The sequence below is a fragment of the Dermochelys coriacea genome, chromosome 7 (genome assembly GCF_009764565.3).
Source record: "Dermochelys coriacea isolate rDerCor1 chromosome 7, rDerCor1.pri.v4, whole genome shotgun sequence".
In the NCBI taxonomy this organism is placed as follows: Eukaryota; Metazoa; Chordata; order Testudines; family Dermochelyidae; genus Dermochelys; species Dermochelys coriacea.
Window position 1 is genome coordinate 37,784,821 of NC_050074.1, and position 26,175 is coordinate 37,810,995.

The 26,175-nt window shown below is 41.7% G+C and overlaps 1 protein-coding gene across 5 annotated transcripts; it reads right to left on the reverse strand.

Annotated features, from left to right (window-relative positions):
- Positions 1-3,016: 3,016 nt before the first annotated feature.
- On the reverse strand, positions 3,017-26,109 carry MKRN2 (makorin ring finger protein 2). Of its 5 annotated transcripts, none has more exons than XM_043519207.1 (9): positions 25,943-26,109; positions 24,193-24,321; positions 19,222-19,293; positions 16,998-17,176; positions 15,379-15,686; positions 12,664-12,878; positions 9,858-9,968; positions 3,924-4,068; positions 3,017-3,176 (listed from the first exon to the last, which is right to left on the reverse strand). In XM_043519207.1, the coding sequence occupies exons 1-9, from the start codon at positions 25,966-25,968 to the stop codon at positions 3,033-3,035; spliced, it is 1,329 nt and encodes a 442-aa protein (XP_043375142.1). In that variant the 5' UTR covers positions 25,969-26,109; the 3' UTR covers positions 3,017-3,032. The 5 variants fall into 5 exon arrangements, with proteins under 5 accessions (XP_043375142.1, XP_038267784.1, XP_043375141.1 ...); XM_038411856.2 differs by lacking the exon at positions 19,222-19,293 and adding an exon at positions 21,746-21,983 and having other exon boundaries at positions 25,943-26,084; XM_043519206.1 differs by lacking the exons at positions 19,222-19,293; positions 25,943-26,109 and adding exons at positions 21,746-21,983; positions 25,325-25,554.
- Between the last annotated feature and the right edge of the window lie 66 nt (positions 26,110-26,175).

A 26,175-nucleotide genomic window follows, 5' to 3' on the forward strand; every position in this document is an offset into this window, starting at 1 on the left:
TGGGAGGAGCTGCTTTTCAGTACTGGAAATAATGCAAAACTAATGACATGCAGCAGAATGCTGAAAAGCCACAGAAAAGTAGTGCCACAGTTTTTTGTATAGAAAAAGTGAATGTTTGAAGGTCTGTAGATGATTGATTGGCATGGAGTCTTGGTTACCTTGTTAATCTTACAGTACAAACATGACCATCTTGCTGAATGTCTATGCTGGCATACATTCTTGTTGCGGTTTCCTTCATTCTCTCTCCCATTGTTTGTTACTCCTGCTGTTTTTCTCAGTTTAGATTGTAATTTACGGAGGGACAGGGACTGCCATTTTATTCTGTAGTTGTACAGACCTGATCCTAATGGGGGCCTCTAGGCATTAAAATAAGTAGAAACATAAGTGTCAAAAATACTTGGAGGAGCCTGGCACAGGAAAAGTTTCATGGTAATCCAGACCTTACTATCCAGACATAATTAAATTACAACCTTCTCCGTGAGATTAAGTTTAGTATCCCAAGCTACAACTAAGGGACAGCACTGCATGTTTTCTAGTTGTGGAACAGATAGTTGAAACTTGTATATTATTTTGGATAAAAACAGTGTCTAATGAAGGCCATGTAAATCTTCAGGCTTGTCCTAAGTATGCAATCCCAATATCCTAAATTGGGTGTAGCAGGCTGCCTCTGAGGGGAGTAAGTGTGAGCTTTCTCTTCAAGTTATTAACTATCTGTCTCCACCTGTTCCCTGTGCCCCTTTACTTGCTCCTTCTTTGTACATGAAGCTCTGTTTGAAAAACTTCTGAAGATGTTGGCTATAGCAGTTGTTCTCAACCAGGGGTATGCAGAGGTAGGGTGACCACACCTGTTCTGGTCTGGATAGTTCCCTTTTTCACCAAAACTTGGAATTTGTCCCAGAGAAATTTGATGCTGGTGAGCAGTACTGCCTTCAGAGTTCACTCCCAGCCTGTCCCCTTTTTACTTTAAGAAAAATGGTCACCCTACATCAGTCTTTCAGGGAGTACATCAGTGTATACAGATATTGGCCAAGTTTTACAACAGGCTTTTACAACATTACAAAATGCACTAGGGAAGTCAGCACAGCTAACTAAAATTTCATATGACGACTTATGTATACTGAAATGTAAATACAATATTTATATTCCCATTGATTTATTTTATAATATGGTAAAAATGAGAAAGTAAGCACTTTTTCAGTAAGTGTGCTGTGACACTTGTATTTTTATGGCTGATTTTGTAAGCAAATAGTTCAATGAGGGGAGACTTCTAGAAGGGGTACAATAGTCTGGAAAGGTTGAGAGCTTCTGGGCTGCAGTGCTGGCACTTCATTATTTAATCTGAACTTTCAGCCAGACACATTCACTTTTGTGAAGTTCACCATCTGTAGGAATAAGCTAGCACAACCTGCACAAGGTCAGTGAAAGTAACTTATACCACACACTACTAGAAAATAACCTTTCTCTATCCATCAGTAATAGGTGCATATGTGTACACATGCCTAGAATCACTGACAGATTCTCTAACTGGCTTCTCCCTTTTAACTTGGAACAGAGGCAAGAAAGGAAGCATCTTCTGGCTAGAGCACATATAACTAGAGACCTACTGAGCTCAAAAGTGAAAGCAGCCAGCTGCCACCATTAGAATGAGAGTAGAATCTTGGGAGTGGAGCTTGTTCCTAATGCTGGTGTTTTTTTTGAAAGTTTACAAGCAAACATTAACTTAATGCAACTTTGACATTTTACTATGCAGCAGAAAAGTGCTGCTTTTAACCATCTTAATTTAAAAGATTTGATAAGGAAACTTTGTGCTTGTTTCATTTAAACTTTCCCTTCATTTTTTTTAGTAGTTCACATTTAACACAGTACTGTACTTGCTTTTTTTGGTCACTGCTGCTGCCTGATTTCAGTTTATAAATCTGAAGTTCTGCTGTATGAGCAAGACCATGGTCTGAGAACCCTGGGGATGGCTCAGGTAATAAATGCAGTAGTTATTTGTACCACTATAGTGACTGCTCTCTTTGGCTTCTGGTTTCTTAGTCACTAAGATGTAAACTTTCATCTCAAATCTGACAAAACTGCAATAACTTATTTTATATGCATCCCTTTAAGTGAAATCCAGTAGATAGTTATATTGACAATGATCATTGCAATTCTAGGGGCTTAAGCAACATGTTCTATTGAATTACAGACCAGTCTAATTCATTCTAGAATCAGTAAAAATGGATCAGAATGTTGATTATTCTTGAATATATGTAGCAGTTTTGAAATGCTCCTTTCACTCTACTGTACTAGTTGCAATCAATTAGTGTCAAAGATTACCCTGTTTATACTTCCCATTATACTAAATTTATTGCTATGGTTTTTTTCAGTTTGCACAAAATGCAGGATTTCTACTACAAAGCAATTCTGTCAGCTCAACTTGAGTCTGTATAGATCAGTCCATGGATGTACTTGCTGCAGTAAGCACGGTTTTGATGGCATTTCAGAAGGGTGTGTGTGTGTAGAAATAATGCCCAAGAAATGGTGGTGGGAACAAGGCTGGTTGAAGTGCTGTCTCACCAAGCCCCTCCTAGTTAGTTCTATTTTTTTTTTTTTTTTTTTCTGACTAGGGCAAATTAGCCTGGAACATGTCTTCCTAATGTGATTAGATAAAACCTAGTTAAAGTTAACCTATCATCTATGAAAAACTAGTAGTATAGCTAGAACAAAGTCAAAACTTCTGGTGCATTTCACCATGCAGCCTTTTACTTTCAGAGAGACAAGATATTACCTCTCCAATCTCCTGGGCCTAACACTGCAAACAGGCTTTCAAAAAGGTTTGGCAACTGGCCCTGGCTGTCAAGAGGTATGCACAAAATCACCCCCAAAGCTTCCTTCCCCTGTACACTTTTTATTTAATTGTTTGTATACAAGTTCTACAAGGACCTCACCAGTAAGCCACATTACTTTATACTGCTTGCTGTAAAAACTAAAACCTTCTCTAAGTAGCTGGACTGGTACAGAAGAAAACAACTTGTGTTCCTTAGTTCCCTTTATTGAGGAGGGGCAGACCCTTGATCTGCCCCAGAGAGGTGCATGAAAAGCTCTCCAAGCTCCGTCACTTCATCTTCAGCAGTGGGCATAGTCCTACTTTCTCTGTCTTCAATAAAATCCCAAAGCCGAACAGAATTGAAGAACTGTGAAAACAGAAATAAAGATATCAGTTTGAGCTATTCTTAGAATTCATTAGATGTCTGCTTTGGGAAAGACTGTACACTGGTATAACTGCAGTCAGGTCAAAAATACTCTTACTTCTCCCACCCCCCCCCCTTTTTTTTTTCTGAAGTTGATCATCAAAACTTGATGGGAGAAGACCAGCTCAGGCTATGCCTAAATAGAGGGGTGGGGAATCGTTTTGCTCACATACAGGGGAGGTATAACAGCTCCCACTCTTATTTTCATGATCACCTAGACAGGCTATATGCAGGTGCACACACAGCTGAAATTAGTGGCCTGACTTCCTCAGAATGTTTTCTACAATTCTTTATAGATACAGCCATATGAGCAGCTCTTAATTTCAACACTTGCACATAAGAATATTTGTACAGCTTAAATGAGGGAGCTGATCCTGCAGTAACTCCCATCAAAGACAATAGGAGGTGTGGGCAACAGCTACAGGATCAGGAATTTGCTAAAAGATGAGGTTTTGAGTACAAGGGGAGAGAGTGTTCCCCCACTGAGCTCAGAGGTCTTGAAAAATGTTAAAGAAACTCCTTTGGTTTTCAGGCAAATTCAAGTCAGTCTTGGCCTAAAAGGTATTTTTAAAGCAAAGTTCTTTTCCTAAATTTGCCTCAGCCTAGAGAGAAATCATGCCCTTCTCTAAAAGGGCATCTTAGATTCAAGTGGAGCTTTCAAGCAAATGAATGGCTAAATAATCTGCTTACCCGCACAGTCCCTTCTGAACTCAGCTGTTTTCGTGGTTTCTCAGGTTCAGCTCGTGTCCCATCAGGGTAAGCATGAAGGTAAAGGCATTTTCCTCCAAATGGGCAGGTTCCCTTTCCTTGTTCAAAGTATTTGCAGGCCTTTTTCCTGAAAGAAAGAGTAACTAGTTCCTTTATAGGATAAAAATGAAAGCTGTTTCTTGGGGACAGGAGAGTGAACTGAGCAGCTTTTCCAGGGCTATCTACCCATCACCTCCTCAAAGTCCCTGCATCAGATGACTCTTCTCCCAGTCAAGCAGGATCAGCTCAGTGGTTCCAGAATGAGAAAAATACAGTTACTGCAGTGTCTGAAAGGATTTTTTAAAAGCAAAGAGACCTGCTCCTCCCTCTGAGGAATACAATACTCTGTACTGATGTCAGTCCCTGCTGATCTACATTTAAGCACTCTAATCATAAAGCAACAAAACACTCTTGTTCTAGGTGGGGAAGCCAAGTTTACTCCTTCAAAACTACAATAATGGAAACCTTAGTAATAATCACATTCAGTTAGTACCTTTGGGGGAGAAAGGAATCCAAAGCACTCTTTAACCTTTAGTATAAAATGAAAACAAAAGTTGAGTGTTCAAATTTATACATATGGTGGAAGGAGGCAGTCAGTTTATGAGCTGAATCAATCCCACCAGAAAAGTAACAGATAAAACATGCACTTTAACATTGCAACCAGAATAATCTCAGCTGTGTTTGTCACTTATATAGCAAAGCACGTATCTTAAGAAATTATATTTCCCAGTAACAGACAGACAAAAAGTTGCTCCAATCAGTTTAATGTACTTTATGAAGAACTACATGTCCTTTTATGCACTTCACATCTGAGGATTTTAACTGAAGTTATGTTATCTATAAATCAGTAACAGGAACATTTCCCTACAGACCTACATTAAGTAAAAATGTACGAAAGCAAGTGCAAATTTTAAACTTTAATTGCTGGAGAAATGTAGGTTGAAAGTTTGTTTTTTTCAAACACCAATAGTTGTATACAATCAGCAGTCAGATTGCCAAATTGTTTTTCCCCCTTGTACAACCAAAGAATGGTTTGGGGAAATGTCACCCTTCACTTTTCCACACTTGTGTGTGTTTTTCAAAGATGGATCTTTAGTACAATTCCTGTTCTTCATAAAAGGGAGTTTGTTTAAGGAGTACTACAGTGAATCAGTTGAACAGTAGAACTGGTTAAAAAGCCACCAAGTGTCCTCCCTCTCCCACACATTTTTTAAAACAAAAAGTAGATTATTGCTCAGCTGATTCAGGTTAAACCAGCAGAACAATTTAATGAGGAGCAGACTGACATATAATCTGCAATGGTTTTAAATTGGTGACACAACTAAGTACTTTGTTGACAATCCTGCTCTTCACAAACAAGCATTCTGTTGGAGGAAATCAGAAAAGGAAAACCATGAGAGAAAATAATTTAAATTTACAAAAAACATGGTATAACTCAATTGTTTAAGACCTAATATAATTGAATAAGCAGGCTCCATGATACTATATTTAAACAAGCTGTTCTCAAAATTACAAAACAAGCAGAGGTAATAAATATACCCAGTGTATTTGGCTTTACAGTAGAAAACAACTGGCCTTGACTTCCTGCTTTTCATTTTCCAGGACTTGCTGCTTTCTTTTGTTCTACCACTGTTTGGTGTTTTTTTAAAATAAACTTTTAATGAAGAATGAATCTTTTAGAGATCATCTATTGCCTGCTGAGTTCCTTGGCTAAGAAATGGATATTTTCAGTATAAATAACTTATTTTACATTACTAAAACCTATCAGTAAAGTTTACCTGTGTAAACTGATGTTTAAGCAAAAAAATTTTTAAAAAAAGTTGTTTGATTACCTCCTAAATTATCTGTAAAAGTTAATTCCTTGAGAAAACTGCTACTGAAACTTCACTGACAGTGAAGTGACAGCATGAATTTCCAATTGTCTAAGAGAAATACCCATCTAACCATCTGTTAAAATGCCTTAATCATATATAGAGAGAGACACTACACTTAACCTTGGATTAAGGCTTCAAATATCTATCCTTACTTTTCTATTTTGGAGTGGTGTGGGGGGGAACCTGCAGAAAACAACAACAGAAGAGCTGAAAATTAAGCTCACTCAACTAATTAAACTGACCCTGCAGTTGAAATCACCCAAACAGCCTCAGCTCTGGCCCTATCTCTACCCAAACCAGACATCCTAACTCCAAAAATGGAGATGTGAGCTAATGAATTTTTCTTAGTAGACTGTGCACTACTGTGGTAGCACTAAACTGAAGTTCACCATCTTCCCAACAAATACTTCTTCCTTCTTTAAGAACACACACAGTTGCTGGAAAAAGAATTCTCTTTTAAAAACTGTTCGAGACTATACCCTGGATGTATACAAAAGGTTCAACTGGAAAATAGTAACAGTATGAGACTTAGTACCTACGTATCTGTGCTGTTTCTTGTCCTACAAACATTAAAATGATCTGCAAATGATTTACACAATGGGATTTCTTCCTTTTCTTTTTTTAATACTTGAAGATCTCAAGAATGTCAAGTCTGGTCTTCTCTGGTTTTGATGGTGAACTTCTTGGGGTTCTCAGGATGTGAATTGTGGGCCTACACCTTAACTGCAGGGGCAGCATTTAATCTTTTTCCAAATATTTGCTAGGCACAGCTCTAACATAGATGTTTTAAAGAACTTCAAAAATCCCTTCCTCACTCAGCCTTCAGTTTTCTGTGGTATCAACATTTCAGTGGCTGAGCAAAGAAAGACCTTACAGTCCAAATGATAGCATTTCTGGAAATGATGTTAAGTAGTGGTTTCTCTAAAGATATGTGAATAGTTCATATAGAGTTGATATGTTGCTAAAATTAATTTGAACGTAAACAACAGGTCATGTCTTTATGCAATTTCTACCAAACGCTGTAGTGTTCACACATTTGAAAGCCTGGAAATTCTAAGTATTACCGAGAATTGGGATACAATTTGCAAAGTTGCTTAAGTCCTATTTACTTTTAATGAAACAAACTTATGTTGCTTTTGAAAATTTTACACTGGGTCTTCTAATAGAAAGCTAGTTAGTTAAAACCCAATACTACAAGGCATAGTGCTTACTAACTGAAAAATTCACTGTTTAGGCTGAAATTTCCCATTAGTCTTAGCCTAAAGGTGATTTTTTGTACAGAAAGTGTGTTAAAAACTGTTCTAGCACTTAAATCACCATGCCATAGTTTGGATTATGATGATCATAATGTCACTGATATTTATGCAGTTATTAATGTTGAAATGGAAAACTCATCCCTGTCATATGGGCAATGTACTGTATTCTTAGGAAGAACAAGATGGAGAAAAAAATTAAAAAGCTACTTTTTACATGGTCAGCTCTGCAAAAGACTGCATGACAGACTAACATCTAAATCAAATATAATCTACCAATCTTACTTTTCCACTTCTATTGCATCATCAGAGACCCCTGCTGGAAGTAATGAAAAGAAACAGCTATCAAGATTTACTTAATAAATACATGCCATGTCACTGTCTTGCCTATCACTCACTATTTGTACCTTTAAAATGAAATAGCTTTCAAAAGTTTACACTTACACAGCTAAGTCCAAAATTTAGCTTCTGCAAAACCAAAAATCAGAGAACTGTTTAACACCCGCAACCCAAATATTACAGATTATACTAGTGAAAGAGTCAGGAGATGATATCCAGTAGTTTCATTTTGTCCAGGCTCAATGAAAGACATGGCAAATGAATGACAAAAGTGGTGAAATAGGAAAAAATAAAGAATTTCACAGAATAATAGTCAAGAAATCAATGCAGGCAAGATTTTGTTCAATGATTTTAACAGCTTGTATTTGGAGAGAGACTTTTTTCATTCCATGCTTACTATTGAAGCTACTGTCATTAAGTTTCACATGTTATATCAGGATAGAATTTTATGAAGGCAAATCAAAAATGTGTTTTGGAGCTGTGTGGCTTTTTTTTTTTTTTAAATGAGGTGTGGGTACTTCTTTGAAGTTTCCCTTTTAAAAAAAGCTCATATAATCTAAAAATCAGATCAGAAACTAAATTTGTTTTTGGCTGTGGCAAGCACTATTTAGCCTTTGATTCTTTTGGGTTCCATAGTGGCTGGATTTTTTTAATTAGATGAATTACAAGACATTCTTGTGGTCTCTTTACTGGCACAAGAACCTCATGGATTCAGGCAGAACTTCTGATTCTGAAGAGTTACAGACCAGTGAACATGGCATTCCCAGGTTGGCATCACAACTGCTGCATCAGGCATATCTTAGAAAGTCTGTCCAATTATGATCCAGATTTATAGCATTATAGATATCCTGATGAAAACCCATGCATTTACTAAACACAGAGTAGATAGGGGGTCACAGGAATCTGGCAAAACCTACTGAAATTCCCAGACAAAATTAAGTTAGAGTTGGTCTTAAAGTTAAGCCTCCAGAACCACAGGAAAAATAAATAAATAGCATTCTGTTTTAAACAAATTGAGAAGACAGGAAATTCTAAATTTAAGTTACACTTTAAAAAGTGTTTAAATTAAATGAATAAAAAAGGCATTGGTAGTGTCACCCTAATAGCTTAACTTTGCCTACATCTACAGTGAAACACCATCCAAAATCAGACGACTACCCTATGAGCGAAGACATGTCTTTACTATAAAAACAAAACTCATGAGATCAACTCAACACTACCACTTCTAAACTGGATATATGCCCTCTTGTAATATCAAAGCTAGCAGAAGGGATCTCCTGGGCCACTACTAACAGAGAGTTAATATTTTCCCGAAAGAATGCAAGCAACCCTTACCCCCTTTCTTGTGAAAGGTGATGATGCTCCCCCCATGCTAGGCGAATTGAACAAGAAGCACCCAGGTACTAACATGATGTGTGCTTTGGAAATGTATGTCACACACTTGTTGACAGTGCCAAGTAAACACCCAGGTTTTTTATGGAACCATTCCAGAACAAGCACTGCAAATAGTGTCTCTCCAGGGAATTAATGCACTTCAGGTAGTCTATTATCACTCAGCTTTCAGCATTCCAAAATGGGTTGAAAATTTAGTAGCCCAATACAAAGATGCATTTTATCCACCTTTTATATAAATGGCAATCAATGATAATGAAAGTAGTAATGATACTTTTACCCTCCCATCAAAAAAAGAAACTCATTTATCACAGGCAAGTGAGCAAGCAGAGGTTTGTTAGGTTGATATAGCACCATCCTTTACTGCATGCCTCCAGTGGTCTGACCACCAGTCAAGTCTAATTGTTCAATAAAACTTATCACACATGTAATTATTTTTACATTTGCGGATGGTATTACAATAACAAACCCCTCAACAACCCTGTGAAGTTTTACTGATAAGAGAAAAAGAAACAAACATCATAAAAGTCAGTTCAGTGACAACTTTGGTTTTTTCCCCTCAACAATACAAGAGTATGATAATCGAGGTAGTTATAGCTGAGTAATAAAAATCAGCAGATGTTATTTAAATGTAGTTTTGGGAAGTGAACGAAAATACCCTCAAGAGCCAATTTTGGAAAGTAGAATTATTAACATTCCACCTGGAGCTTGAGGAATTTCCAATTTAATCATGAGGGATATTTTCTGAGGCTATTAGCCTAGCTGAAATGAAAATTAAATTCAGGATGTTCAGGGGGAAACCAAAGTTAGATACAAGTTCCTTCAACCACCACTGAAGTCACTGGATATGAATTGTGTGCGTGTGTGTGTGTGTGTGTACGTACACACACAATTACATTTGATAAGGTACATTTTGTATGGTATTAAAGAAAACATTTTAAAAAGAGGCTACTGAATACCTTGGTCTACAACCTTTTCAGTTTATTTAAGAAAAACAAAATTATGGCTAGTGAACTTACCCCATTCCCTGCTTAAATGCCTCAATCAGCTTATTTTTCTTGTTTTGGTCTTCTACCCAGTATACGCTAGGAATTACGAACTCTGATGTCACTCGGCACTGTGGGCAGGATCTTAAATAGGTAATGAAAAGAAAATAAGTGTACATACACCTTGCTGAGACTAGATATTTCTCAACAACTAGTCATGAACAGCAAGTGGAGAAAGGGGAATTGGATCTTTCATATTGAAGCATCAAAGTGTATCATAGCTGATTACAGTGTATACCGGGGGTGGGCAAACTTTTTGGCCTGAGGGCCACATCTGTGTATGGAAATTGTATGGTAGGCCATGAATGCTCACAAAATTGGGGGTTGAGGTGCAGGAGGGGGGTGAGACCTTCAACTGGGGGGGGGGGAGGGGGAGCAGGTTCTGGGGTGGGGCCAGAAATGGAGTTCAGGGTGCAGGAGGGGGCTCCAGGCTGGGATGTGAAGGGGGTGAGGGCTCCGGATGGAGGTGCGAGCTCTGGGGTGGGGCCAGGGAAGAGGAGTTTGAGGTGCAGAAGCCAGCTGCAGGTGGAGCAGAGGGGTTTGGAGTATGGGAGGGGGCTCCGGGCTGAGGTGTGGAAGGGTGTACGGGCTCTGGGCTGGGACTGCAAGTTCCAGGGTGGGGCCAGAAATGAGGGGTTTGGCGTGCAGGGGTGAGCTCTAGGAATGAGGGGTTTGGAGGGTGATCTGGGCTGGGACTGAGGCGTTCAGAGGACAGGAGGGGGAAATCAGGGCTGAGTTGGGGTTGGGGAATGGGAGGAGGGTCAAGGGTGCAGAATCTGGGCAGTGCTTACTAAAGCAGCAGCATGTCCCCACTCCAGCTCCTATGCGGAGGTGCAGCGCTGGCCAGGCAGCTCTGCACTCTGCCCCATCCACAAGCACCACCCCTGCAGCTCCCATTGGCCCTGGTTCCCAGCTAATGGGAGCTGCGGGGCAGGGGCAGCATGGGGAGCTCCCTGGTTGCCCCTACATGTAGGAGTGGGAGGGGGGACATGCTGCTGCTTCCACAAGCTGCACAGTGCCATCGCATGCATGGAGTGGGTGCAAGCCCCCAAAGCCGCTTCCCGGCAAGAACTCAAGGGCTGGATTTAAAGGTCTGACAGGCTGGACATGGGCTGTAGTTTGCCCACCCCGATGTATACTGTACTTACAAGTTTTTATAATTAAAGTTTCAACTGAAGTAAAACCAGTTCAACCCAATCAGGTTTGGTCTAAACTACAGTTCAATCAATGTTTGAATAGAAAGCATGCTTTTCCTCATCAGTGCAGACCATGATTTTTTTCCTTGAAACCTAAGCTATCCAAACCACATTAGACACTATTCAGGTACCTCAATCCCTGTTCTGTAAAAGAACTACAGCAGCGAAATAGGGCAAAAGAGAAGACTGATACTTGACCTGTCTCTTAAGATTGCAATAAACAGGCCAGTTTAACTAGTGGTCTTGTGAGATAGACACATTCATTAGAACCAGATCAAGAACCCAAGTGATTTCACAGGGAACACCTAACAGCCATCAGATAATTTCTGGTGACTACCAACAAGCTGGCAAAAGGCTTTTATGTCCCATTACCAGCCCAATGAACCATCCAGTCTTTCAGCCAGAACTTCTTTTAAGATTATTTCCATTCCCTTTTCCTAATATCTTTTCAGAAGGTTGATGAGGTCACAAGTAGTTTAAGAGTTTCAGATCTACATTCTGAAAATGCTGAAAACATTTGTCAGTATTGGCTCAGGAGGAACGATTAGGAAAACCATTTGGCAGCAACAGCCTCATTACCTGTCACAGACCAAGCTTCTCACAGTGAATGCCCACTGGGAGCATTACCCTACTATAAGCAGCTTCCAATATGCTAAATTTCTCTGTAGCAAACTCATTGTGAAGGACATGGGGAATACAACCCACTTCACTATAAGAATGGAAAGTATTTTTCAAAAAGTTTTCCACGAGACATCTGTAGTTTTCTAAGGAGTTCCAGGGGAAAAGGCAAGTTTCCTCTTTTGTGATACCAGTTGGATTCTTAAATTTTCCTGTATTTCTATTCTGAAGAGAATCAAGCTTTAAATGCATTTATATAGGAGCTAGAACAGCAGATACAACAAAGGCATTGGCCAGATGAAGAATAAATGCATGATCAGTAGAGTATCCAAATGAGCATTCAGTGTGAGCATGACAACAGTTAGAATTTATGTGCAATCCAGTAATTGAATGTGTACAAATAAGGTGACAGCAGTTTTCAATTCTTAATTAAGGCCATGTCTACATTTACCAGAGATCAAGGCTGCTGTGAGGGTTGATTTAGCGATTCTGATAAAGATCTGCTAAATGGACAGCAGAGGGCAGTCCAGTTGATTCCAGTATTCCACCAGAACGAGAAGAGTAAAATAAGTCAATGGGAGAGCGTCTCCCGTCGATGCAGCGAGGTGTAGACACCGCAGTAAGTCGACCTAAGCTACATCGACTCAAGTTATGTTATTCATGTACCTGGAGTAGCGTAATTTAGGTTGACTTATCACAGTAGTGTATACAAGGCCTAAAATACTGTACCTCCTTGGCACGTGGAGTCAGAATTTTCATCACAATCTCAGTATTGGACACATTAGCATTTTTAGGGCCATAGAATTTCTCTTTGTGAACATACTTGGTTTGATATGAAAGCAATAGCACTGTGTCTAGTCAAAAAGTCTATAGAAGAGAACACCTGAATGACAAGCTACAATAGACAGTGTGATCTGGGTGGACATAAGTCCCACTGGTTGAGCACAAAGTTAACATACACTTACTTTATGATTAGATTCTCAAACTGTTTGGCACACCTCCACTGCCGGATGCAGGACAAGCAGTAGGTGTGATTGCAATTGGAAAGGATTCCGAACCTTCTCTCTGAGGCTGATGGTTTCTCATACACCACTTCCATGCAGATACTGCATACTTTGTCCTGACTTGCCTGAAAGGCAAAGGCCTTCTCCATCTCGTGTTCAAATGCTGCCATGCACATCTAGGTCATAAAACAGAAGCAAAGAGTTACTTTGGGTTTCTGCCATATTTGCATAAGGCTTCTAGCTTGTAAAACACAAATATCTATGAAAGGCATGTATAAAGAAAAAAACATAGTACTAGTACATCTAACTGTTAAGAATGTAGTTCATGCTTTTTGTTTTTATAAAACATCCCCAAAAAGATGTTAAAAGAGCATTAAGTTAGAAAACACCAGAATTTAGATTGCTGTGCAACCGTAATTCACACCCCTTGAGTATGCATTAGGATACAGCCTTTAAATTACATGATCACAATCTGTTTTTTCCACAGGGGACAGGCCTTACTCAGTGCACAGAATTATGGTGCTTACTGAATGAGCAGCTTTCAATATTGTTTTATGCTCGTTCACACTGTGTGGCCCCAGGCCTTATTTATTTAATATACTTATTGCACACTATTTAAACCCTGTTCTGAATACAAAATTATTAATTTCTTCAGGGAGTTTTCTATAAAATTCTTCAGGGAGTTCATCACTACGATATCTGAATGCTTCACGAACATTGATTTATTTTCACAATATTCCTGTGAAGCAAGGTGGTATTACTTTTCCCAGGCATTTTGTAACTTTTGAGTGCTTGTCTTTACAACCATAACATTCTGTTAACAATTTGTAGATGCAATTTCCTAGATGATTTAAAAAAAAAAAATATAGAAATTCCAACATGTGGCATAATATTGACACCCCCATACGTCATCAGCCAGGCTGGAACCACTGCACAGACCTCAGTCATTTGAACAGCAGAAGAAATGATAGAAGCGGTAGGGTTGTCATCCTTTGTGTGGGCCAGCACTAAAGGGGGACGAGCGATGCTTTGCCAGTGGGTTTCACAGGTATTTGTTGACAACAGAGGAATATTGAGACTCAGGAATCTCAGGTTCCATTCCAGATGCTGAAGGGAACTGTATTCTGGTGGTTCCAAAACCTTCTGCCCCTCCCTCCCCCTAAAACCTGAACTCTCCTGTCCACCCAGAGGCTTTTTTTTTTTTTCCCCAGTCTCCCCACTCTGGCTCCTCATTCCAGTCCCAGCCCCCTTACTCACCCAATCCTTGTCTCCTACCAGCTGCCAGTACTAATCTACTCCCTCCATCTGCCTGGCCCAGATCCAACTCATGTCAACTGTGCATTCTAATCATGCTGTTCCTACACTATGCTGCCTCAATGCTAGCAGAGGGAACACTGAGGAGATAGGTGTTTGTCTTTGGCTCTCATTTCCAGTGTGCCATGCCACAGAAGCACACAGTAATTGCTGGGCAAAGGACTGCTTGCCCCTCTCCACACACACCCCAGCCCAGGACTGGAGCACACTCATTACAGAAAGAATCTTTGAAGAGTTCAGCTGCCAAACTAACAATTCCTTACTGAATATGTGCAACATGAGATTTTTTTTTTTCCCCAAAGGCTTATAACGAACAAATTTACACTCCCCTCCACAGGAACAACAAAACCACATCCTTAAGAAAGGCAACCTCCCTGCCAAATTCAAAGCTCTTGCTCCGAAGCAGAGGCCCTAGTGAGTCTCAGCAAAACAGTTGTAAGAATTAATAGATTTTCCTCTAATTTCATTCTCTGAAACAGCTGAATCATTTTTGCTGAAATTTTCCAAAAAACTAAGCTTGAGGGAAGATACCCAATATGGAAAATTTCAGCCAAACAGTTAGTTTGGCAAAATTGTAAGCTGCTGAAAACAGGGGCTTATAATGAAAAGTGTTGGGCATTCTTAGCTATATGCAGTGCTACCAGTTCTACCTATAATACAAGTGTATTAAACAGTTTCTACTAACAAAGCTACTGTATATGCAAGAGAACCAATTGTACTATGAGCAGCTGACTTGCCTCTGATTAATAGATTTGGACGACAAGGGGTAGAGAGCTCAGTATAACTGAAGCGAACCGAGCGCAAAATCCTATCCAAATTGGCACTGGATGGCTCAGGAGAGTAGCTGTGGGATGCAGCAATTTTCCTGACCTCAAATTACAGCTAATATCAGCAGCGACTAGATGTCACCATCTGATTGCACTGCAGTGGACTATGTGAAATGAGTTGGTTGTCTCAGGTCAGTGTGGTCTAGAAGAAGGAGAACAAGTAGAGTTTAGAGAGCCTGGTGACCTTTTAGGCATGCTGCAAATGCCATCTGTTTGAGAGGGTTTTTAGAGAGAGTCAAGGGGATTCTTCCCAGAATGATGAAAAAGGTGAAAAGGAGTTTCTATAGATGGCTGGCTGAATTCCTGTTGGATGTTTATTTTAATGCAGCTGGTATTTTGTTGCAGCGACGACAAGTTCAGGTGCCTACAGTGTTCAATAGGTCTCAATTATTTTAAATCTAAATTAAATAAGTATATATACAAATGCTCTATAAAGCACTAAAGTTAGCCTGTAACACACAAGTGTCTGTGGGCTTTAGAACAAGCATATTTATATCATGTTTTAGACCCAAGTTTAAATTATGTTAATCTTTACCTTCTCATGAGCCTTCCTCTGCTCTGGGTCAAAGGGATGAAGTACTTGCAATTCACAGATTTCACACACATCTCCATGGAGGTAAAGACACCTGTCACCAAACTGGCATTCCCCAGCTGCTGCATAGGGACATAGCTGCTGTCCATCAGTAAAGGAACTTCCAGCCACTGAATCTTCTTCGAGCCCACTGCAAATAGCTTCTAAATACGAATGGGGCTTCACTTCCAGATTATCATTTTTGTCACTGCAACACACTGGATCACTCACGGCACTGAGTCTCACCTGTTCTTCACTCAAACCACATAAATCTTAAAAAAGAAAAAAGCATAGTATGTAGCATGAAAGACCACAGGAGCATAAAAACAGCAGCTACCTGTTAAATTATAGTTTCCTTGTTAATAGTTAAACTCTTTCACTTGCTGAGCTTATGTATTTAGCAGCTTCCATCTCCAAATTAGCCAGCTTTACAACCTTAAACTACCCACTAAAGCTTGAAGATACCAAGTACAGCATATGGTGCATTTTCATCTTAAGTATTATAGAAGCTAAGCTAAAACTGCACAGATTTTCACTTAGAACATGTTTAAAGTCCTATTTCACATCTTAAGTGATTGAATTCACTCACCACAATTAACACATGGTCCCTTCATTGACCAACTGAATTTTCTATTTTTTGGGATGGGGGGGGAGGTTGGCAGGGGGATATGAGGGTTTTTAACTCTGATACTGTCACCTGTTTCCCCTGCTAATAAGCCTTTTGTGAAATTTCAGGTACTCCTAGATAACAATTATCAGGCTCCTCTGGATATGAGATCAGCAATCAGAAACCCCGATGAAGTGAGCTGTAGCTCACGAAAGCTTATGCTCAAATAAATGTTAGTCTCTAAGGTGCCACAAGTCCTCCTTTTCTTTTTGCGAATACAGACTAACACGGCTGCTACTCAAACGTCCTACACACATTCATTCTCACATCATCTCAGACACCGTCCACTTCTTCAATTTAAATACAAAGCTATGCCCCTCATACAGAAATAAAACGGCTTATGGTGGAGGGAAAAGCAGAGATTATGGTCTATTTACTATTTCTGTGCTCCGACACCGCTACCCAGCTGGCCTTAGCACAGAGACCCTGGGTAGGAAGACTGGGCAGCAGAGGAGATCTGGGGCTCTGCAGGGCTGCAACGTGGAGGATTCAGCACTGCAATCTCACAGAGGATTGTGAATGGGGATGCGCAGAGGGAGAGGTTTGGGGGGGGGGGCAGTTGGTGAGACCATGCCGTGTATGTAAAAGGAGGTCTGGGGCAAGTGGGAGCTCAGTCCCTCTGTGCTGGGGCATCAGCAATGGAAGGGCTCCCTTAATGCTAGTGCCTAAGGGGCATAGGAAGATCATCAGGAGGATGTGTGGGGCAAAAGTTGACTATTTACATGAGTAAAGTTACTAACATGCATAAATGTTTGTAGGATTATGCCCTATCCATGTTACAAATGCAAACACACCCTTTATAGCCATCACTGAAATGGAAGTGATGAAAAGCAAATAATGGAAAGCAACAGAACTACTGCTAAAAATCAACAAGCCAGGAAAAGTGAAGAGACTGATATTAACTGCTCCTACTCACCTCTATCCCTAAGCACTAATGTTCTCTTTTTGCGTTTTCCAGGCTCATGTGTTTTGCTCTTGATTACAGGCATGTTATGCTCTGGCAGAGGGTTAGGGCTGTTGAACGATGGTGAAGAAAGGCTGGGTAGCACAGTACCCACTGCACCACCAGACCCAGATGGTCTTGTGTGATCATATCTAAAAAGAGAAAACAATGTAATAAAGTGCCACAAAAACTAAAGACCTAGTTCAATGCACAATCATTGTTATTCCAGGAAGCTAACAGTTAATGTGGCAAACTCTTGATTTCCACTAATGAGCCTGTTTATTCAATATATTAGCTTATGGATCATGATCTGTTCAGAGACAACATGGATGATGATAATACTACTTAGGATTTCTACAGCACATTTCAAGGATCTCAAAGCACTTTACAAACATTAAGCCTTACAACAGTCTTGTGAAATGGGTTCCCCATTTTACACAGAGGTTAAGGATTACATTTTCAAGTGTCCACTCATTTTGGACAACCTGCTGGATTTTAGCTACTCAGCAGCTTTGAAAATCAAGTCATACATCTTTCATATTGGGCATGGAAAGACTGAAGAACCCCATGTCGGACACTTTTGAAAATGTAGATTTAAATGATTTCTCCAAAGTTGCAAAACAATGCTGAAAGAACGATATTCTTAAAGAGTGTGTTAAATTTAATACTACTATTCCCTTACAAAAAGGTTTGCTGACATTTATTCAGATGTGGTAACATCAAAATATTGCGTGCACTGTCAGTTTGTGATCTCTCCTGCTTTGCTAACAGACAGCAGCAGTTACGCTCTGTGCTCTTATTCACACATACAAATATTGTGTATTCATGTGTGTATAGATACACACACACACACACACACACACACAGAGATATAGATGGATTTTTCAAAAGCACTCAAGGTTGGTCTAACTCTGCTCCCACTGAAATCAATGGGAATTTTAGTCTATGTGAACATGCCGTTACCTATCAACTCTGTGTTCTTGGGGAATCAGGGCGCAGCCTGTCTGACTCACTAAAGACCTTCCCCCCAATCCCCTGCTAGCCTCTGCTTGAACCAAAGCCAATCAGAGGAAAGACTTAAAAGCAATGAAAAGGCAGTGGAAGACACACCTAAACCCCTCGGACAAGGATGACAGGATTAAGGAAACTCCCCTAGCCTCATTTGCATCAAAGATGGGACAAGGAGGCATCTTCATTAGCATACAGAATGGAGAACAGAGATTCCAAGGCAAGAACTGCACTGAACTATGGGACCAGAAAAGCACTGCATGATGGGGAATCTCTGCTCCAGCTGTTAATGAACCCACCCCTGCACACACCCAGCTCAGTAGTTATCAGACCAATTCTAGTAATAAATTCTTTATTGGTATCCAAAATACTGAAGCTGCCTGATTGCACTGTGAGCTCTCTGGAAGGAACACAACCCATAGCCAGGAATAATCTGCTCCTATTGTCTAGCCTGAACAAAACACCTTTGGTATGTTCCCTTGAGCCATCAGTTTACCCACAAACAAATCTAGTGTTCTCCCTTGAATTATTGTTCTTTCCCTACAAAAACTCCTACCCATGCTCAAGTAAATGATCTGATGCCTGGATCCAAAATCTGCATCATTTCCACTGGGACTTCATCTTCTCCTGACTGACTGTGCTGCGGGCTCTGCCTGTCTCCAGCACTCCGGACCCTCAGCTAGCACCACCACCACCACCACCACCACCTGGGAACCCTGATCAAATCAAGCTTCACGGAGTGGTGAGAAGCCAGCTCTTTCTCGGTATAGCCTTCTGACCCTGACTTGTATGATCAGTTATAATTTTCTAAACCTAAGTTTTGCAACCAAATTTAAATTAGATTTAATATTATAACTGTTTTGTTTGTTTGGCTCCCCTTGTAGGATTATTACCTGGCAATATATAACTTTCATGGTTAAGCTGGTTGTCTCTCTCTCTCAGGCAACGCTCCTTGTACCTAAGCTAAAGATCCCTGCAGCACCCAAAAATCCTGTGTGTTACTACCAGAACAATTGTAATGTGAAAGTGTGGATAGGGGCGTGCTGAACTTGGGGCTTATGAGGGTGGCAACTTGGAAATGTTGCTCGACCCAGCCTGATGAGTCCAGGGGCATATAAGGGGTCAGCTTGGGAGTGCTGATTAACCTGGTCCTCTCAGATGCGCTCTGTTAACGCGTGTGTGTATTCACCCGATTCTGGAGCTGGAAAAACACAGTCCTGGGGAACCTAGGTCCTGTAAGATAGCTCCAATTGGGAGGGAATTTGCAGAAGGGAGAAGTAAAGCTCCGTATGAGAACACAAGTGACAAGCAGTACATTGATAGAATTATATAGAGTGTCGTCCCCTCACATGGAAGAGTAAGCCTAATAAATGAGCGTACCCCAAAGTAACAGGCAAATCCGGTAACAATGCACTGATCTAACTCTAAAATAACTTCACTGGAGACAAGGGAAGTAGCAGTTCTCCACCTCAGGGTTTTTCTAATAATTGTATTTAATTCTCTTCAAGTCTGTCATTCACTTACATGCTGTCCATTCTTGAGCATACTATGAAATGCCATGAACATCAATAGTGCCATACGAATAATACAGTAATGCACACATGACAGATATTGCAACCACATGTATCTTTAGGGAACATATTATATTAAGGTTATGAACAGTTTATGTATCACTGTGGGCCAGGGATCATATGCAACTCTTACTCCTGGGGGAATTCTGCACCAAAAAATTAAAAATTCTGTAATTTCTGCATATTTTATGTCTCAAAACAACAGTATAATCACAGCCATTTCAATTGTTTTGATAATTTATTTCAAAATACCTGTTACAGACATACTTGGTGACAATACAGACCACAAAAAAGATTCAGAAAATGTTTTTTTGACAAATAGATTCCTTACTAGGCATATTAATACAGAACTCCGAGTAATAATTCATTTAAACTACAGTACAGAATCTTATTTCCCGCACCCCCTCAGAAGTGGTACAAAGGCTAGGGGTAATGGAGGAGCTGAGGGAGAGAGAAGCAATTGCTAGGAAAGAGCCTGGGTATGAACTTGAAGGGGTTTTGGGTATGGGTAGGAAAAGTATGGTACAGGTTTTTTTGTGGGGTGGGGAGGGATTGTTAGGGAGAACCCCCATGCAGACTCTGGCTGCCCTAGCCTCTCCCATTCAGTCAGGCACATCTGCCCCAGCCCCATGTGTCCTGCACTCCCCCTCAGACACCCCCTCCCCCAACCCCATGTGGTCCTGCACCTCCTCCCAGTCCCCATGTGTCTGTGCCCCCACTCAGCCACCCCCCTGTCTCCATGTGGTGCTACACCCCTCCCGCCTGTCCCCATGTATCCCTGCACCCCCTCAGCCAGACCCTTCCCCTCATCTCCATGTGTCCTTGCACCCCCTGTCCCCATTATCTCTGCACCCCACACCCCCTCCCAGCCCATGTAGCCTTGCACCCCCTCCCCTGCGCCTCCACTTCCATTCAGCCCCTGCCCCAGTCCTTATGAGCCCATCTGACCCCCCAACAGCCCCACCATGTCTGTCTCCCCGACTCCTGACCGACCCCAGCTGGCCCTGTGAAGAAGGTAGGCTCTCCCTCTTCCCTATTGTAGATGGGACTGGCCTGTAGTGACTGCTCTGTTCTAGAGCCACAGCACCCCTCTGGTGGGCAAAAGGCAGAACTGCAGCAACTTTTCAGCAGAATCTATTTTCCACACAAAAAAATTAAATATGCGCAGCACATGAAATATGCACATGTGCAGTGACACAGAATTCCCCCAAAAGAAAACTCTGGGGAGGGTGAGGGTTACCATAGTTCTGTCAGAAACTAAAAGCAGTGATGGATAATTGAAGTAAATCATTCAAGTTGTGGACAAGTCCAGAGCGGTTACTAGCCCCCGCAGGAGACCAGACAAAAAGTGTTTTTGGTAGAAAAAGGCTGAATTTGAACTTACACCAGGTCTTCTTTCTGATCCAGCAAAAGGACATGAACTTTTGTCCAAGTGGCCCCAATCCTGCTGAAGGATTGGAAGGACTTTGGCTTACAAGGGCCCCCTAAGACTGACAGATGATTCCTGTTATATTTCGTGTGTGTTTAAACCTGTTTGCTGTTTTTATTAGGTTCTCTCTGTAACACTTTAACCTTAAGAATAAACCTGCTTGCCTAGAAAGAACAATCTGGATTACTGGTAAATCACACCCGTTATAGACCTCAGAGAGAAAGCAACACACAAGCACTGGCCTTTAGGCAGAAAGGCTTGCTGGGGATATCAGACCATATAGCAGGGAGATGTGCCTGGTCAAAAGGGAGCAAGACAAGGATCCTTACCCAGAGACTGGTGATGGCAGAAGTCATGAGAGCTGACTTGGCACTCCTATTTCCCCCTCCATGGCCCATTCCAGAGGTTCAGTTTACCCGGTGTGATGGCAAATACATAACATAAAGAGCAGTTTCAATTGTTATTTGCCAAACACCAGGTTATGTTAATAGGACCTTTAAATAAAAACTATCATATTAGTTCAAGGCAGCAACGTTAAGGATGCCATGGATATTTTAACTTCTGAATTTTCTGACTTGTGTGACTGATCTCCTTATCCTAACCTAGTACAATCAATTTAAAAAGGTAAATGTAAAAAGTTAGTAGTACACATACTAAGATCTAGAAGGATCTCTTATTTTTGCCAGTTCAGTGCATAAATGAAGGTTACTCACCTGTAACCAGAGTTCTTGAAGATGGACTGGTCATTCACACTCTCATGCCTTGTCAAAGAGAGCTCTATTTCCAGATAACTCCCGAGAGCAAAGATCTCATCTGCCACTGATGTCTTTAGAGGCCATTTGAGCAGTTCTCCTCTGTCCCAATTCAGTTGATCTGCTAGGCATGCAGGACTATGGGGTACATGTTGTGATGAATGCACCAGTCTTTCAGTGCCACAGCTTCCTTGAAAATCTGAAGGGAATGAGTTCTTCCTTGCTTATTCACATAGTACATTGCTGTCATGTTGTCCATAAAAAGAAAAGGAGTACTTGTGGCACCTTAAAGACTAACAAATTTATTAGAGCATAAGCTTTCGTGAGCTACAGCTCACTTCATCGGATGCATCTAAAGACTAACAAATTTATTAGAGCATAAGCTTTCGTGAGCATCCGATGAAGTGAGCTGTAGCTCACGAAAGCTTATGCTCTAATAAATTTGTTAGTCTTTAAGGTGCCACAAGTACTCCTTTTCTTTTTGCGAATACAGACTAACACGGCTGCTACTCTGAAACCTATGTTGTCCATAACAACTTGAACTGCCTTGCCAGTGAGTTAGTCAAGACGCCCAGTAAGTTGCCCTCAATTCCAGTATGCTGATATGTAGCATCATCTCCAAGTGACTCCAATGGCTGAACTGCTGGGATGAACCCACTTCATCCATTAAGCTGGAAGTGTTGGAGGGTATAGTTGTTGATGGTGCTGAGAGATTGAATGTTGCCCCTTTTAAGGTGCTAGATCACACCGCATCCACCATAAGACGGCAGGGAACTCTTACTTTGGGAAGGCCAATTTCAAAACATGCTGTATAAAACAGATAGTACGTTGCTAGCCAATGCTGCAGAGTTCTTATTGTGAGTGAAGCACAAGGAGTTAACACATTGCTGAGACCATGAGTTCCATCAGTGTGAGAAACAGAATTACTGTCTGGTTGGAGTTCTCTTAAAGTCCGAGCAGAGGAGATTGAATTTTCAGGAATCATTCCTCTTGAAGGAAGGTTCTTCCTGCTGTAAACCAAACCTTAGGTCTAGGTTCCAAGAATGCTTTTGCATTGCTCACAGATGTCTCCCAAAAGATACAAAGAATGGTGCTGGACTCTGCTAACAGGAGCCATATTTAGGGCTATACTCTTTTGCGGATGCAAAAGCATGCTCCCACTAGAACTGACTCTGGTAACAGTCACCACAGGGTTTCACTGAGTCTAGAACTAGGATTTGATGGCTTAGGATCCTTCAGTGTCAAAGGTTTTGCCTTTCCTCCTGAAGTGAAGGACAGTACTTTCAGCAGGATACGCTTTTTATTCCCCGAGAGTTGAGAGCTGACACAGGCCTTTCAGTACTCACAGAACCAGTGGCTATAGAACTGTAGGGTTTATCTGCTAGTGCATCCTGAAGCAGTAAGCTTGGAGCTGATGCTCTTTGCAAGCTATTGGGGCGACGGTGCTGCAGAATGAGCGCCATGAAGGTGGTCAACCTTCCCCCCAAGCAAACTGGACATCACATATGGGCGTCCGAACTGGGAAACACAGCAGGACAAGAGGCATACCTCTTAAATCCTACCCACTTCCCCTTTGGGACCACCATAGTATTTGCACACCCACACCAACATGAGCGAACAAAAATTAATTAAAATAAAGAAAACATTCTAAAATTTCTAACATTAATGCTAACTTCAAAGTGGTCAGATGCAGGATGGATTAACCTGGAAAGGTTCCTACTGATTAATGGTGCATGAATTGTACTGATATCTGACAATAAGACAATATTGTAATATCTATAGCACCACTTGTTTAAGGAACTCAAAGCAAACAGCCTAGAGAGGGAAGATTATCCCTATTTTACACAGAGGTTAAGGCCTAAACTTTATATTAACATTAAAATTTCTATCACACAAATCAAGAAATTCAGCATAAAAGTTCCACAGCAACCTTAACTCAGTCCCCCTTTTTCCACAGCATCCAAATAAATAACAGTTAGGCATAACTCTAGAATTTATTATTTGTATTACAGTAGCAGTCAGAGACTCAATTTAAGCCCAAGCCACCACAGTATTCAACACTACAAACATGAGATGACATGGTCTAACGAAAAGGAACTTGCTGTCTTAAAAAGCCCACCACAAAACTCAAGGATAAAAAGCCATACGATCAGTACGGTTCATGCAGAGCACAAAGATACAAAACCAGGAAACTGCTGAGTACCCAATTTATCCATCAGGAGCGCAATATTTGCCTTTCATATTGGTTTTATAAGTTTTTCATTATCTTACTCTTGTTTATAAACATACCCAATGTATCTTTGTTGCTGTGGTCCCTTTATTTCCTAGTGTGTAAAAACGTATTGTCTGCAATCACCTTTTCTAGTTGTGGGAAACATACACTATACTAGAAGAGTGGCAATTTTTACCTGCAGCGAGTTCCATAGGCACACTGTCCTTTCTGGTAGTATCTGCAGATAGTAGAGGGTTTGCTTGTAGTTAAGTCATGTGAAAACAAACACCTGCTTCCTTCACGACACACCCCTTGCATATAATACCTGAAGGGATAAATGGTTACAACCACAGAGATCTGTTACATACTGTAAACTAGGACAAACACTTATTTTCTAGAGAAAGGTTTTGAAGAGCTCAGTCCTGCCCTTTGTTCTCCATTGCAAGAAAAATCCCAGGATTACACCTGAGGAAAAGCAGTTCTCTTAAATTTCCAGCTGGAATGATGAGTATAATTAGCCACTTTAATCACATTACACAACACTTCTGGTTGTCACCTTCCTAAAAGGTCCTGTTGGTGAATCACTAAATACTTTTAAATAGGTGCAGCTGAAAAACAGATTCTTAGTCACTGAAAACTAGTATTTGCTTTTTGCATTATTTTTTTTTTAAAAAAAGGTAGCAATAACGAGCACTACAAAACTCATAATTAAACAAAGCAGAAATACAAGATAAACTATTTTCATAGTAGCAGCCATGTTAGTCTGTATTCGCAAAAAGAAAAGGAGTACTTGTGGCACCTTAGAGACTAACAAATTTATTAGAGCATAAGCTTTCGTGAGCTACAGTGAAGTGAAGAGCTGTAGCTCACGAAAGCTTATGATCTAATAAATTTGTTAGTCTCTAAGGTGCCACAAGTACTCCTTTTCTTTTTAAGATAAACTATTATATAGTGTTATTTTCAACTCTTCATCCCCATGTAAGTTTTTAAACCAGCAAGCAGTATTATAGCAAATTGACAATAACGACACAATGCAAACACTGGTCTCGCTAACAATTTGTTCAAATAAATGTGTTAGTCTCTAAGGTGCCACAAGTCCTCCTTTTCTTTTTGCGAAAACAGACTAACACGGCTGCTTCTCTGAAACCTGTTCTTCTGCAAGTTGCTCAGAAGATAGCCAGATGCAAGAGGCACAATACGCTGGGCACTGAAACCAAAACAACGAAAAGCACCGCTCTGCTAATTCCAGAGGAAGAGCCAGATCGTTGATATTAGGGAAAAACAAACCCCAGCCCCGTACGCGTTACGGGTTATTTTGCATCACGAACCTGGGCTTCGAGAGCCCGGCAACCCGACAGGACCCGACTACAAGCGGCGGATTCAGTCGGGTCGGGACTGCGAACAACCCGACCGTCTGGGCTCCAGCGCTGAAGTGAGCCCCGCTCCATTCCGCGCCAGCGGCCAGCTCGCTCCGAGAAGCGGCGGGGACGCCCGCCCCGGGCCCGCTTGGGAACGCGCTCGTTTGCCCGGCCCGCGGCTGCTTCTAGCAAACCAGCTCGCCAAGGCTGTGAGGGGCCCGGGCCCACGGGCGCCCTGTACACAGCCGCGTTCGCCGGCCGTTTCCAGGCAGCCCCGTACTGGCCCGCGCGCCTCGCCTCGCCTCGCCCCGCCCGGGACCGGCTGTTCCCCGCCGAGCTCCTGGGGGCAGGCCCTGGCGCCTCATGGCCGGTCAGAACAACGGCAACGCCTGGGCGGGGAGGCGCCATTTCCAGACGCGGCGACACCAGAGCGTAGGCCCGTAGGCCCAGCGGGGCCCCGCACCCGGGGCAGCGAGCGAGTCCCGGTGTCTCCAGGCGGCCTGGCGCGATAGCGGGGCAGGGGTCGAGGGCCGCGCCGGGGCCGGGACCCGGCCCCGGCCGCAGAAGCTGCGTCGCCCCCGCTCTCACCTGCAGGTCACCTCCTTGGTGCTCATATCTCCGCTCCCGCCGGCAACGGAGACGCTCCCCCCGCGCCGCTAGCTCTTGGTGGGGTCGGCAGAGCCGCGGGCGAGGGGCGGAGCCGCTGGGACTCTCCCCGGGACTGCTTCTGAGGGAACTAGCGCCTACTGGGAAACTATTCGCGGCGGACTTAGCCATAGAGACAGAGGGAGAGGCCAGAGCGTCGCTTCCGTAAACCCTAG

Excerpts from the sequence above, each read along its gene's own strand:
- MKRN2 (XM_038411856.2), bottom strand. Across the intron at positions 15,687-16,997 it reads ATTAGTGCTTAGGGATAGAG|ATTTATGTGGTTTGAGTGAA; the intron begins GTGAGTAGGAGC and ends TTCTTTTTTAAG. Across the intron at positions 3,177-3,923 it reads GTTCAGAAGGGACTGTGCGG|TTCTTCAATTCTGTTCGGCT; the intron begins GTAAGCAGATTA and ends CTGTTTTCACAG.